Consider the following 12,658-nt stretch of genomic DNA (forward strand, 5'->3'; position numbering starts at 1 on the left):
GGGCACCTTCTGAAAACCAATTAAGGAAACCAGCTAAACCCAAACTAATTATCTGATAATTTGCCGTTAATTATCCGTGAAAAGAATAATTTTGGCGCGGACATATTTTAAAAAATATCGCGTGCCCTGCTACCTTCCACCAATTAAGAAAACCAGCTAAACCCAAACTAATTATCTGATAATTTGCCGTAAATTATCCGTTGTTTATCCGTGAAAATAATAATTTTGCCGCGGACATATTTCAAAAAATATCGCGTGCCCTGCCAACTTCCGTGGACGCCATGCGCGAGAGAGAGGAAATGTTTTCGTCTCTTATAGACAAGCGTGAGCAGGAGGGAGTTAGCAAGTGCTTAACAAGCCCAAACATTAGCTGTCGGAGGCGACGACATAACTGTACGTTTACAAATATATGTACCAGGGTTGTTGCGAATATTCGCATTCGCAACCGCGGAGCTTCCACATTAATTTTAACATTCGCATTCGCTTTCGCATTCGCAAAAATCAATGCGGTTCTTTTGCGAATGCGAATATTAAAGGGGCCGAAAATTAAAGTTATTTTTTTACGATTTAAACTGGGCCAAGTATTTTTTATTCCGAAATAAAAGTACTTTCCGGATAATAAACAAACCGCTTATCCAAATTAAAAAAGTTTGGTATCCAATGAAAGAGGACTTGAATAGCTTTAAAACTGAAATATCTAAAAGAGGAAAGCCACACATTGAAAAAGATTTCAATAAAAAATGGTAATTAAATACCATAGAACATACATTGGGTCATGTATTTACATGAATTTCTTTAGTATCAAGTTATAAAAATATATAAATAGAGGTAATAACCTTCATTCGTTATTTCAGTTTAAAAGATATTTCAGCCCTCTTTCATAGTATACCAAATTTGTTTTATTTGGATAAGCTGTTTCTTTATTATCCGGATAGGACGTTTATTTCTTAATAAAAAATATTAGGCCAATATTAACTCGGAAAAAATAACTGTTATTTTCGGTCCCTGGAATATTGTGCAAGTGCACAGACGTATATCTAACCAGTCACAGAAGAAAGCATTAAAAATTAGTTATGAAAACTAAAACCGAAAAACGCTGATGACGTGACAAACTCTGAAACAACCAAAAGGATGAGAATGAAGAATTCTTTCGAAAAAAACGGTGTTTAAACAACTATTGTGCCATGATGCTAGATTGTGAAGATGAAAGTCAGGAAGATACATCCGACATTTGCAGCCCCGAAAAAAATTCTCAAAACGTAATTATTGCACCGCAATAAAAATAAATAAATATAACTGAAAGTCCTCTCCTGCAGAGTCAATCGAAAAGAGTTTACAATTTTTCAAGTTTGTCGCCTCGAGCGAGTAGTTGTATAGTGCCGCAGGTTTGATTTACGACCCTTCAAAAAATTTTTATTAAGTACAATGTTCCAATTTTTAAATTCAAGTACTAAAAAACATTCAGTCTTATCATGAGTTTAATTTTCCCCGAACCGGTGCACTTTTCACTTTTGGTTTTCATGTACATATTTACTATGGGCGGAATACAAATTTTCGGGTGAATTTGTTTTCGGGCAAAACTGAGGATAAGGCAGAATTTTAAAAATTATTAACCTTTCCATTTTTTATTTACCTAAATCACCTAACTTACCCACCTAAATTATTTCTTAAAAATACATGACATCCGCATTCGCAACCGCATCCGCGGATGTTAGCATATAAACATCCGCATCCGCATTCGCATCAGCGGATGTCTAAAATTCCACATTCGCAACATCCCTAATAATAGATACATACATATGCGCTTGGAGAAGGAACAACGTTTAATTCCATGCGAGAGAGAGAGATAATTTTTGCGTCGCTGATCAGGACTGCCAATTTGAATTAAAGCGTGCCATTGTTGTGTTCGACCGAATGTTCGATTTCGGTTTCGCTTTGACGGTTAACGGACAATATTTTCATGTTCGTGTAAATGTTGCGCTTCTGCGAAAAAATAGACCGTAGATTTTGACTTCCACGGCAAGATTATTCTTTTCACGGATAAACAACGGATAATTTACGGCAAATTATCAAATAGTTAGTTTGGGTTTAGCTGGTTTCCTTAATTGGTCTTCAGAACCACTTCTTCCGTGGAAGTTAGCAGGGCACGCGATATTTTTTGAAATATGTCCGCGGCAAAATTATTCTTTCCACGGATAATTTACGGCAAATTATCAAATAGTTAGTTTGGGTTTAGCTGGTTTCCTTAATTGGTTCTCAGAAGGTGCCCTGCTAACTTCCACGGAAGTTAGCAGGGCACGCGATATTTTTTAAAATATGTCCGCTGCAAAATTATTCTTTTCACGGATAATTTACGGATAATTAACGGCAAACTATCCGAGAAGAATTTTTTCTTTGAGAAAAAGTTGTCCTGCCAACTTCAGAGAGGTGATTTCAACACTGATAGAGAAAAAATTTAAATACTTAAATACCTTCTGCAGTTCGAAAGCAGCGGGAACAGCGGGCCCTTGTATTGTGCGGACACAAAGCAACGTATTTATGAGCTCTAAAAGTTTCTGTTTTGTTGTTTTTTATTTTCTTGTCTAGTAATTGTCGTCGTCTATTTAGTTGTTTAGTTGTCCATTATCCTATTAATAATCTCTTCCCTTTCTTCCTCCATTTCAGACGGGTTCAACCCTAACGCCCGAAATGTTGCTGACAACGTCCGAGTCATCGACGTACAGCGCCTCCGAAGTAGCTGGCCGTCTACAGGTCGACATACGCACCGGGCTCAAATGGACCGAGGCTAAATATCGTTCGAAAATTATCGGTCACAATGAGTTGAATGTGAATGAAGAAGAACCCACATGGAAGAAATATATTGAACAGTTTAAGAATCCGCTTATACTGTTGCTGCTGGGAAGTGCGCTGGTTTCAGTGATAATGAAACAGTACGACGATGCTGTCAGCATAACGATAGCCATCATCATAGTGGTAACAGTCGCCTTCATACAAGAGTATCGCTCGGAGAAAAGCTTAGAGGAGTTGAAGAAGCTGGTGCCACCTGAGTGTCATTGCTTGCGCGAAGGACAACTCGATACGTTTTTGGCGCGTGAGCTAGTGCCCGGCGATGTAGTATACTTGAATGTAGGCGATCGCGTGCCCGCTGATGTGCGACTCTTTGAAGCGATTGATCTGTCGATTGATGAGTCGAGTTTCACAGGCGAAACGGAGCCGGGACGCAAGAGCACCGAACTCATATTGAGTAGCGCAACCAACAAAGATCACACAAATATGAAGAATGTCGCTTTCATGGGCACGCTGGTGCGTTGTGGCAATGGCAAGGGCATCGTAGTCAGCACTGGCGAGCGCAGCGAGTTCGGCGAGGTCTTCAAGATGATGCAAGCCGAGGAAGCGCCGAAAACACCGCTGCAGAAATCTATGGACATACTCGGCGCACAATTGAGTTTCTATTCGTTCCTCATCATTGGTGTGATTATGCTGTTGGGCTGGCTACAAGGCAAACCACTAACCGAAATGTTCAATATCAGCGTTTCGCTTGCAGTAGCAGCCATACCCGAAGGCCTACCTATTGTGGTCACTGTGACGCTGGCACTCGGAGTGATGCGTATGGCCAAGCGAAATGCTATCGTCAAGAAATTGCCTACCGTGGAAACGCTCGGTTGCGTGAATGTCATTTGCTCGGACAAAACAGGTACTTTGACGAAAAACGAGATGACAGCAACAATCATCATCACATCCGACGGCTACATGGCCGACGTCACTGGCGCAGGCTACAACGACCAAGGCGAGATACACATACGCAATTGCAACAACGTCGAAATGGCCAAATCTAATATCACCAACTTGCTTGAAATAGGTGCGGTCTGCAACAATGCTTACATACAAAATGGCACGCTGCTCGGTCAGCCCACAGAGGGTGCACTCATCGCTGTTGCCATGAAGAATGGCATGTACGCCACGGCGGAAAATTATGTGCGCATACAGGAGTATCCTTTCTCCTCTGAGCAGAAAATGATGGCTGTCAAGTGCATACACAAATACAATAATAACAAGGAGGAGATTTTCTTTGCCAAAGGCGCATTGGAAATGCTTTTGCCACAATGTACGAAATACATGTTTGGCACGCAGACTGTGCCATTAACGAAGCAGAATGAGGCGGAATTCCTAGCGGAGGCATACGAAATCGGCCGAAAGGGTTTGCGTGTGTTGGCATTGGCCAAAGGACGCAGCCTACAGGATCTTATTTACTGTGGTCTTGTGGGCATCACCGATCCGCCGAGGCCGTTGGTGCGCGAATCCATTGAGATGTTGATGCAGAGCGGCGTACGCGTTAAGATGGTCACCGGCGATGCACAGGAGACCGCTATGGCTATTGGTGAGTGGAGAATAAAAATATAAAATGATTGGTATTTATTATGTTAGTATTTTTATACATATGTATATCCCTTCTTGCTGCACGAATTGTGAATTTCACGTGGTCCTTAACCGAAAAGCTTATCCGCTTTGACAGCGACCAATGTACTTAGTAAAATCCACTTTTTTCTCTCATAAACTTTGGCACACAGAAAAATTTCTTAAAAACATTGAAGTTTCTTTCACTTTCGCCTTTAAAAACTTTGCGTGCAACTCATGCAATTTGCGAACGTAGGCATGTACGCTTTTGTGCCCAAAAGTATGTAAACAAATTTGCGTTGTTGAGTAAACTTTGATTTATCAGCAGCATTTGAGTCGACGAGACCGATCAGCCACATCGTTGTAAGCGACTGTAATGTCACCAAAATCATTAAAGCTACAGTAAACACTCTAACTACCAGCCTTTCCCTATAATTGTTGAATTTCTTTTTGTGTTTTCATACCACTACAGTTATATCTGCCGGAATTTCGTTCAACAAAATTGATATAGCCGAATTTGTAGACGATTATCTTCTGTCCGCTTCGAGCCCCGTACACTCAAATGCATTTCATTTCGAAATGTGAACAATTTGGAATTTCTGCACATACCGCAGTTACAGTAATCGTTGTCGAGTAAATCACTTTAACCTCAATTTTTTCCATGCTGCAAGTGGTAGAAGGTGCCATTTAGCTTCAACTACAGTGGAGGCCACATCAGATTAAATGCATTTTTGTGTATTCGCTGCTGACACGCTGAAGCGGTTGGGTGTACCAACAAAATTAATTAACTATGTTGGCATGCGACTATGTAGGATGCAAATGTGAAATTCAAGGAGAGAGAATGTTGACCAAGATGTGTATGTGTAATGCCATAGATAGATAGAGATCTGGGTTAAGGAACGTGCAGGTTTAGAGAAGTGAGCAATAAGAGGTGGTAGAGTAGCTGGCAATTTAGGAGAACTTCATAGTGAGGTGACTACCTAGCAGCGGAGGAAGTGATGAGTGAAACAGATTGCAGAACGGTATTAGAAGGACTAAATAGCATATTGTAGAGGGATGTTGGTAAGTAAGTGCTGTCTTTGGAATGGAAACTAGTATATGTGGAACATAATGTGAAAATTACTTAGATGAAATGATTACACAAAGGGGGAGAAATAATATCCCAATGATCTGTTGACAAACATTTGGTAAATATTTAAGTAAATACTAGGAGTGCCAGTTACTGTGGAAATTCGACCGTGTTTATAGTTTTGTATTAGAGACCTGGGGATGCTTTCAAAGCTAGCACGTCGGCAAAGTTATAAGGCACAAAATTACTCAAAATAAAATCTCCTGCTTTGGAACTAAAACGTCACAAAAAATTTCTATGTATTTTTTTTTAATATTTTATTAGCATTAGAGTCTAACGGGCAACAATTTTCCCATAACCAATGTTTGGACCTTCATCTGAAGTATCTGAGATTTAGAGCCGCACTCTGTCAAATTAACGAAATCTACTGGCACTAGCATACAAATGTCTATGAGAAAATGCAGATCGTACAAAAGGCGGGAATGATTGAAAACTGTGTACGCTGTAACGAAAATGCCAAAAGAGTTCCAAAATGAATACGGTGGATTAATTTTCGCAAGCCAATTGAAATGCCGGTTTAAACTTCACAATCTAAGAGGTTTTTATGCATTTGTTTTACACGCATGCCAGTACCATTCTCCAACGCGTGGGTTATCACGGTCCACTACTGTTCTTGCGCTTAACACTTAGAAATTGTAAGTTTTCGACTTCATTCTAGCCTTAACCGATAGCATCACAACGATGCTGGGTCTGAGTAGATCTGTCACTACCCACATGCCATGAAGGAAGGTTTGGGTGTTGTGTGTCGGTTATCGAAGCGGAGGTTGTGACAAAAGAGAAAGTTGCGGACGAAGTGCTTGAAAATTAAAAAAATTTTGAGGTGGTTAGCACATATTCTGATAACCAGGCGGCAATCAGGTCCTATTGATGATGCATTCTAAAACGGTCATATAATGCTGATCTCATCATATTACGTCGCGCATTTGGTTTCCAGGCCATGGAGATATAGAGCATGGCCGATAATATAGCGAGGTCCTTCTGGTCACTATGCCCGTCTAAGGAGCTTCTGAAACTGAAAAATCACGTCTTGTTACTGGTGGGAGCTTTAAGAGGCCTTTGTCTAATATCAGTCCATGTAGTAGGGTCGAACATCACTTCAAGCCCCTACTGTACCAGCTGTATGAAGAATAATGAGAGGGATGCATTCCGAGATCTACTAATCAGCTGTCCAGCTTTCGCGCGCTTAAGTTTTCAACACTTTGAGTTTCATTTATTTCTTATCGCAATTCGCTTTCGATCAGTTAGCCCAAGCTAAAGCTCACCGATGGAAAAGTCTACCTCGCCTACTGATTTTTACTGCGCTAGAGTCGAAATTTTTGTGTTAGGTTAGATTAGGTTGAAGCGGTTGCCTTCATCCAACGTAGGAGAAAGGTACACTTAGACCCAGTGGGGCCGTTTCGATACCAATTGAGAGCTCGAGTTCGAACCCGTCTGTTCACCTAGAAGTAACTATTTAGAACCAGTTGGTTATGTTCAGAAAGCATAAGAATTCTTGAAATGAGCGTCTTCTCGCCCACATAAGAGCAGGCCAGTGACAGAGGTAGTGTTCCACACTCTAGATTTCGTCCACGTTGCGGCAACTACGGCAGAAGTCATTGCCCGGTAAACCCATTTTGCTAGCATGCCTTCCCATTAAGCAGTGGCCCGTAAGAATAACGGTCACCAGCCTTAGTAAAGGGCGTTATAACCGAACGAGTGCGTCGGATCTTTTCTTGTCGAGTCTGGGCTAGATTTGTCGAGTCGTTCAACACGTGAGTTCATCCGACCATCTTTTATTTGCCTTCTCGACGCAGTATGTTCTGAGACGTGGCTTGCAGGTAGATAACGGTTTACCCGCTGCATGAGAGGAGTTGACATCAGACAGGGTTGTTAATTTCCACGCATGCTCGTCCGCTGCACAATTACCTTGAATGCAGTACACTTTGAAGCTTAATCATTAAGGACTTTCCTACATTCTATCGTAGTTATTGACGATGTCTCACAGCAATCCAGTGACTTGATATCTGATTGTATATCGGAGTATATTCATAGTTACTGATGGCAGGTTAAGTGAAGATTCGATAAGCCAGAGTGCAAGCTATTTTATAGCTGCGAGTTCTGCTTGGAAGCAGAGGTCTAATGAGCGGTCCTTCGAGTGTATCCCACTCCCTACTCTTAGACTTAGTTTAGAGCCAACCATGTATATGGCTGTGGAGTTATCTTTTGTATGAGCTTTTATTATTTTTATGTGGTTTTCAAATGAGAACATTGTCAGTTTGTGGCCACTTTGTAAATGAAAAATTGGTTAACCATGTAAATAGAATAAATAGCCAATGCTCAACCAAAGACAATCAAAAACGTATGTAACTAACTAGCCAGCTTACAAAAGCACGCTGCATACAGCTAGAGCAAAAGTAAGCTGCTACAATTGTTTGCCTAACCATTCTGACTTTGCTTAGTGACATAGCAAATGGAACATGAAATGTGCACGACTTTTGACTGGAGCAAGTCCCACTTGGCACAAAATGCAAATTAAGTCATAGTGGATTTTGTTAGTTCTAAAGTTTAAATTAACTGTAACCAAAAGTTTCGGTGCTTGCGCGCCCAAATGCATGCTACGAAAATTTAATTCCATTGTTTACCGAAGACGCTGAGGGTATAAATGGCAATGTAGCTGGTATGGCAGCAGCGTGGATGTCAGAGACATGCTGGTTGCTTGTGCTCAGTGTAGTCAAGCATACATTTTTTTTAAATCTATTTTTCGTGATTTCTTTTACATGCATTTCTGGTTCATTGATTTTTTATTGTTTGCTAGATTTGTACTTCTGCGCTTATCGCTTTGCTACCAGCGCATTTTATGCTCCTTTTTATACTCATCATTTTTCATAGTTATCAGCGTGTCACTTAACTGTTCATCTAACATTTGCTATTATTTTTTTTTCTTTTCTTTGCTTTGCTCGATTGTGGTGCGGGTTGATCGCTTTATTTGCTATAAAGCTGCCACAAGTGACTGGTCTGTACCACTATATGCGATGTGCTTTCCTCTGTTTTAGTTATATTCCATCCTTATTGGTGACTGAATTAATTAACCGAAAGGGAGTCTGCCGCAAACTTCTCTTTGTAGCCGCAAGTAGTTATCAATCGTTACTGTCGACCACATACATACATACCTACATATGGACATATGGACATGGTACCTACCATAACCAACAGACAAATCGTTTTCGTACGAGCCAACTAACTAAGCACACGAACATAGATTCAAGTTTACATGCTTCTTCTATTTTAACGTATGTATATTTACAACTCCATAGGACATACTCGCACCCAAGTACAAATGTACATATGTATGTATGTTTGCTTGACTGTCGCCCAAGCGAAATGAATTATAGCATACCATTAAACTTTAGCCTGACACTCGACTACATTTTCTCAATGTTCACTATGTTAGGTCGTCTAGTAGACCACAAATCTACAAATACATATGCAAGTATGTATGTGCCTTAGACGTTCTTCTTCTTCGTTATCTGCCATGCTTGTCTTTCCTTGATTCTCCGATAGCCGGCTATATTTTCTCCATAGCTGAACTATCGCCCTACTAAGTATGTATCACCAGTTGTCTGCTATGTCTCGTTACTTACTCGCAGATTCCCTAACAGCCTGTGTGTCTGCTGTTAAAATTTCTGAAATTCCATTTTGTCTTACCCATTCTCCTTGTTAAATGCATAAGCTGCAAATTGATTTTTAATTCATTTAAATTTTCGTTAATGCATTTTGTGGTACCGCTATTAATTTGTCTCTTGTCGCATTTAAAAGCTAAAATTTTTGTTGTTGCTATGTACTTAAATGAATGATAATCCCGCATTATATTCGTGATTTGATAGCCTAAGTGCGTGTATATTTTTGCTGGCAGTTCTTTTGGAGTTTTTCGAATTGAAAGCCACTAATTATGTTGACAATTTATTGCCAACGTAAACATCGATTGCCAATGTACTTAGTTGAAAAAACAGAGCAATAGCAACTGAAATTGCTATTTCTGGCTTAATAAGTGAAAAGTAATAAGGCAGTTATAAAAAGCCTAATTTGACCAAGACCTACGCCAATATTTTTAAATGGGACAACATTTTTGATATGAACTTCAGGTAGGCAATTTTTTTTTTTTTTTTTTTTGTTATTCGTGAATTTATATTTATGAAAGTTCGACTTGTTAAAAATATCGAAAATAAGCCGGTTTAGTGATATTAAATGCATTTTACTAGCATTCTTAATGTTTTGGAGTGATTTATTCACACGTCTTGGCTCGAAACGTTGCTATTCTTGAGCAGCAGTGTTGAAACCAAATCGCATGAGACATAAAGTATAATGATTTCAGCTGTCCTTGTAATTTCTAAAAAGATCCTCATTCGATTGTTTTGAGCGCTAACCGAATGAGGTGAATATTTATATACAGTGACTCAAACAAATGACCTAGCATTGTTTTTTTTTTAATGTTCGTAACATTTTTCCAGCTATTTTTTTTGTTATATTTCTATAAAAATAACGTTCAAGCTTTACTCAAAAACATATAAATCACAGTTTTAAACTTTATACAAAATTTAGGAAAATTCAACTTTTTAATGTGAATCTTTAGAAGATTTTTGGGTATGCAGATTTATAGCCCATACAATTTTAATCTAATGAAGTGCAAGTTCCAAACAGCAGAATACAAATTTTCTAAAAATTCAGAATAAACCCTTGAAATTTTTAGGAAAATTTGTTGAATTTTCCTAAATTTTGTATAAAGTTTGAAACTGTGATTTACACGGTTTTGGGTGATTTTTCTCATTTTCCTGAACAAGAGTTTCATACAGCTGATTCTCAAGGGAATCTTGCTGAAAAACTGAGGAAAAAAGTGCAAAATTTTTAACGAAACCTGTCTGCACTTGTGACCAAAAACCAGCTAATTTGTCACCTCGGGAACAATCAACAGTTGTTTTTATGTGAAGAAATACTCACAGCAGAGATAACATCCATTCCACTTGTTGCGATTTGACCTCTCGCTTCATGTCATTACGGCACATCAGACTTAGGCCGAGCGGCATAGCGGCGAGCGGATTAATTAAAACATATGAAATACTATTGAAGTGGCCATGCTCTGAGCGGCATTTTTATATGGCGCCACTCAGCCGCTTGTCGCTTTGCCGCTCATTGCGTGGCCTCGACCTTAGAGTGGCTTAACGGAATAATGTAAATAAGGTCCCAAAATAAGTCAATCCACCAAACTGTTCCAAAGTAAGACCGAATGAGGGAAACTGGGCTATCGTAGAAAGCGAAATGAACGTCAGAGAAATTGCGATTGTGGTTAATTCTTGTGGTTAATTCTAAAAATAAAATGCTTTTGTTTTTGAAAATCTGACAACTGGTTCGGAACATATCATCGTTTTTGTAGAGGACAATTTTATTCGGCGCGGTCCTTATAACAGTTCGGGCTCTGTGCGGCCACACTAACACTAAATAACTTTTCCTGGCATTAGAATACCAGCCCTTTTGTGAATTTGTGAAGTATTTTTAGCGACCTCGATTGAAATGCGCCTTTATAGTAAGACATATTTTTGACAGATATTCTTAGAACGCTTATGTATAATATTGGATATGCCTTTGTGAACATTCACTTTGGAGCTGCATGAGTATAACTTGCGCCTGAAAGTATACAACATTAGATGCCGAAACAACTAGGTCTATTCCTCTGATCATTATTTGTGTTGCCTGGTGCGTGCTATGAATTTGCAACCAAAGTATGAAATAACTTGATAAAGGTATTTGAAAAATAAACTCCTCCTACAGAGTCTCTTAGCCGAAAGGCTGACTCAGTCAAAAATAAAGCCCACACTCTATAGTTTCATACTCATCTCTAAGTCGTTTTAGTTTAATAAAACGAAAAGAAATTTGGATGAATATCTTTAGACCAATTTTATATAGATATATTTGTCATGCGGTTCATCTTGCGGGCCATGGTTTTTGAAAACAACCTTTAATGAACTCGGTGTATGGAAGCACTTTTATGCACTACGAGGTGGTTTATAGCTCTCGAAGAATGATTTTTCTCCATGTTTTGTTGAGGCGCCATGACTTCATTTTTTTCCTCGAGTTATGCCGAATTTTCACTGGGCATTGAAATTACAAAAAATTGTAGCCATTTAATTAAATTAAAATGTCATGTGGAAATGAATTTAATGCCTATTTTTTAACATAATGTCATGAATATTTTTTAATGCCCAACTTTGCCATTAAAATGTTTGTCATTTAATGCCTAGTGGAACTCCAGCGTAACGATTGATTCGCCTTATTGGTATAAACGGCTAAGATCTGCTCTGACCCTCGTGCGTCGGTAATATATACATATTTCGGTCCTTCAGCCATTATGCATCGGAAGATTTCACCGGTGAGCCATTTAACATAATTCAGTTGTTGTTAGTGTTCCTAATCCCACTACATGGTTTTCCATAGCCAAAAAAAACCCTCTAGTTAATATGAGGAGAACTTCAGAGATAACAAAAATCTATAATTTCATCTCTAAATACATATGTACGTGTATTAATAACTTTATGAGAAAAGTGTATTAAATTCTATTACTTTCCCTTCCACTTCTGTACTAGTGGTTTATTTAATATTTAGTATTAAACATAAACAAATGTATCTTATTTACATGCATACCCACCTACAAGTACATATCTCACTTTAATCAATTTTAATTGACGCCATTAGTAAGCTTTTCCATTTCATTAGCCAAGCCACTTCAAGCGTATTAATATAGATGTATGTATAAGTGCAACCGTATGTTTGTGGCTCTATTTAAATTGCCCTCTGATGAAATGACCCGGAAAACATAAACCGCCGAACCTAAAACATACACGAAAATCTATGAAATTTTCAATGAACTTTCACCACTGCCAACGAACGTGGCTAAATAGAGCAAGCGATGAATGCAGTGAACTAGACATAACACTATGAGCAAGGTGGCAGGCACAACATGTGTAAATATGTATGCAAATTATATATTTATTTATCTTATTTTGGTGCTTCTATAATTTATTATGGGCAGGCACTAAAGTTTTATCATCCAAAATGTCAGGATGTGCACTGATTACGTGCTGAATGCTAACGATTTTGCAAAGA

General features: G+C 38.8%; 1 protein-coding gene across 1 annotated transcript in view; it reads left to right on the forward strand.

The window, feature by feature from the left end:
- Window positions 1-12,658, forward strand: part of LOC118739356 (calcium-transporting ATPase type 2C member 1-like) — a 592,847-nt gene that overhangs the window by 558,948 nt on the left and 21,241 nt on the right. The window contains exon 2 of the mRNA XM_036470621.1: window positions 2,665-4,378. Within this exon, the coding sequence (XP_036326514.1) occupies window positions 2,665-4,378 (1,714 nt within the window). The remainder of the gene's footprint in view (window positions 1-2,664; window positions 4,379-12,658) is intronic.

The sequence above is a fragment of the Rhagoletis pomonella genome, unplaced genomic scaffold, assembly GCF_013731165.1.
Source record: "Rhagoletis pomonella isolate Grant_MI unplaced genomic scaffold, Rhpom_1.0 Rhpom_scaffold_00005, whole genome shotgun sequence".
NCBI classification, from domain to species: domain Eukaryota; kingdom Metazoa; phylum Arthropoda; class Insecta; order Diptera; family Tephritidae; genus Rhagoletis; species Rhagoletis pomonella.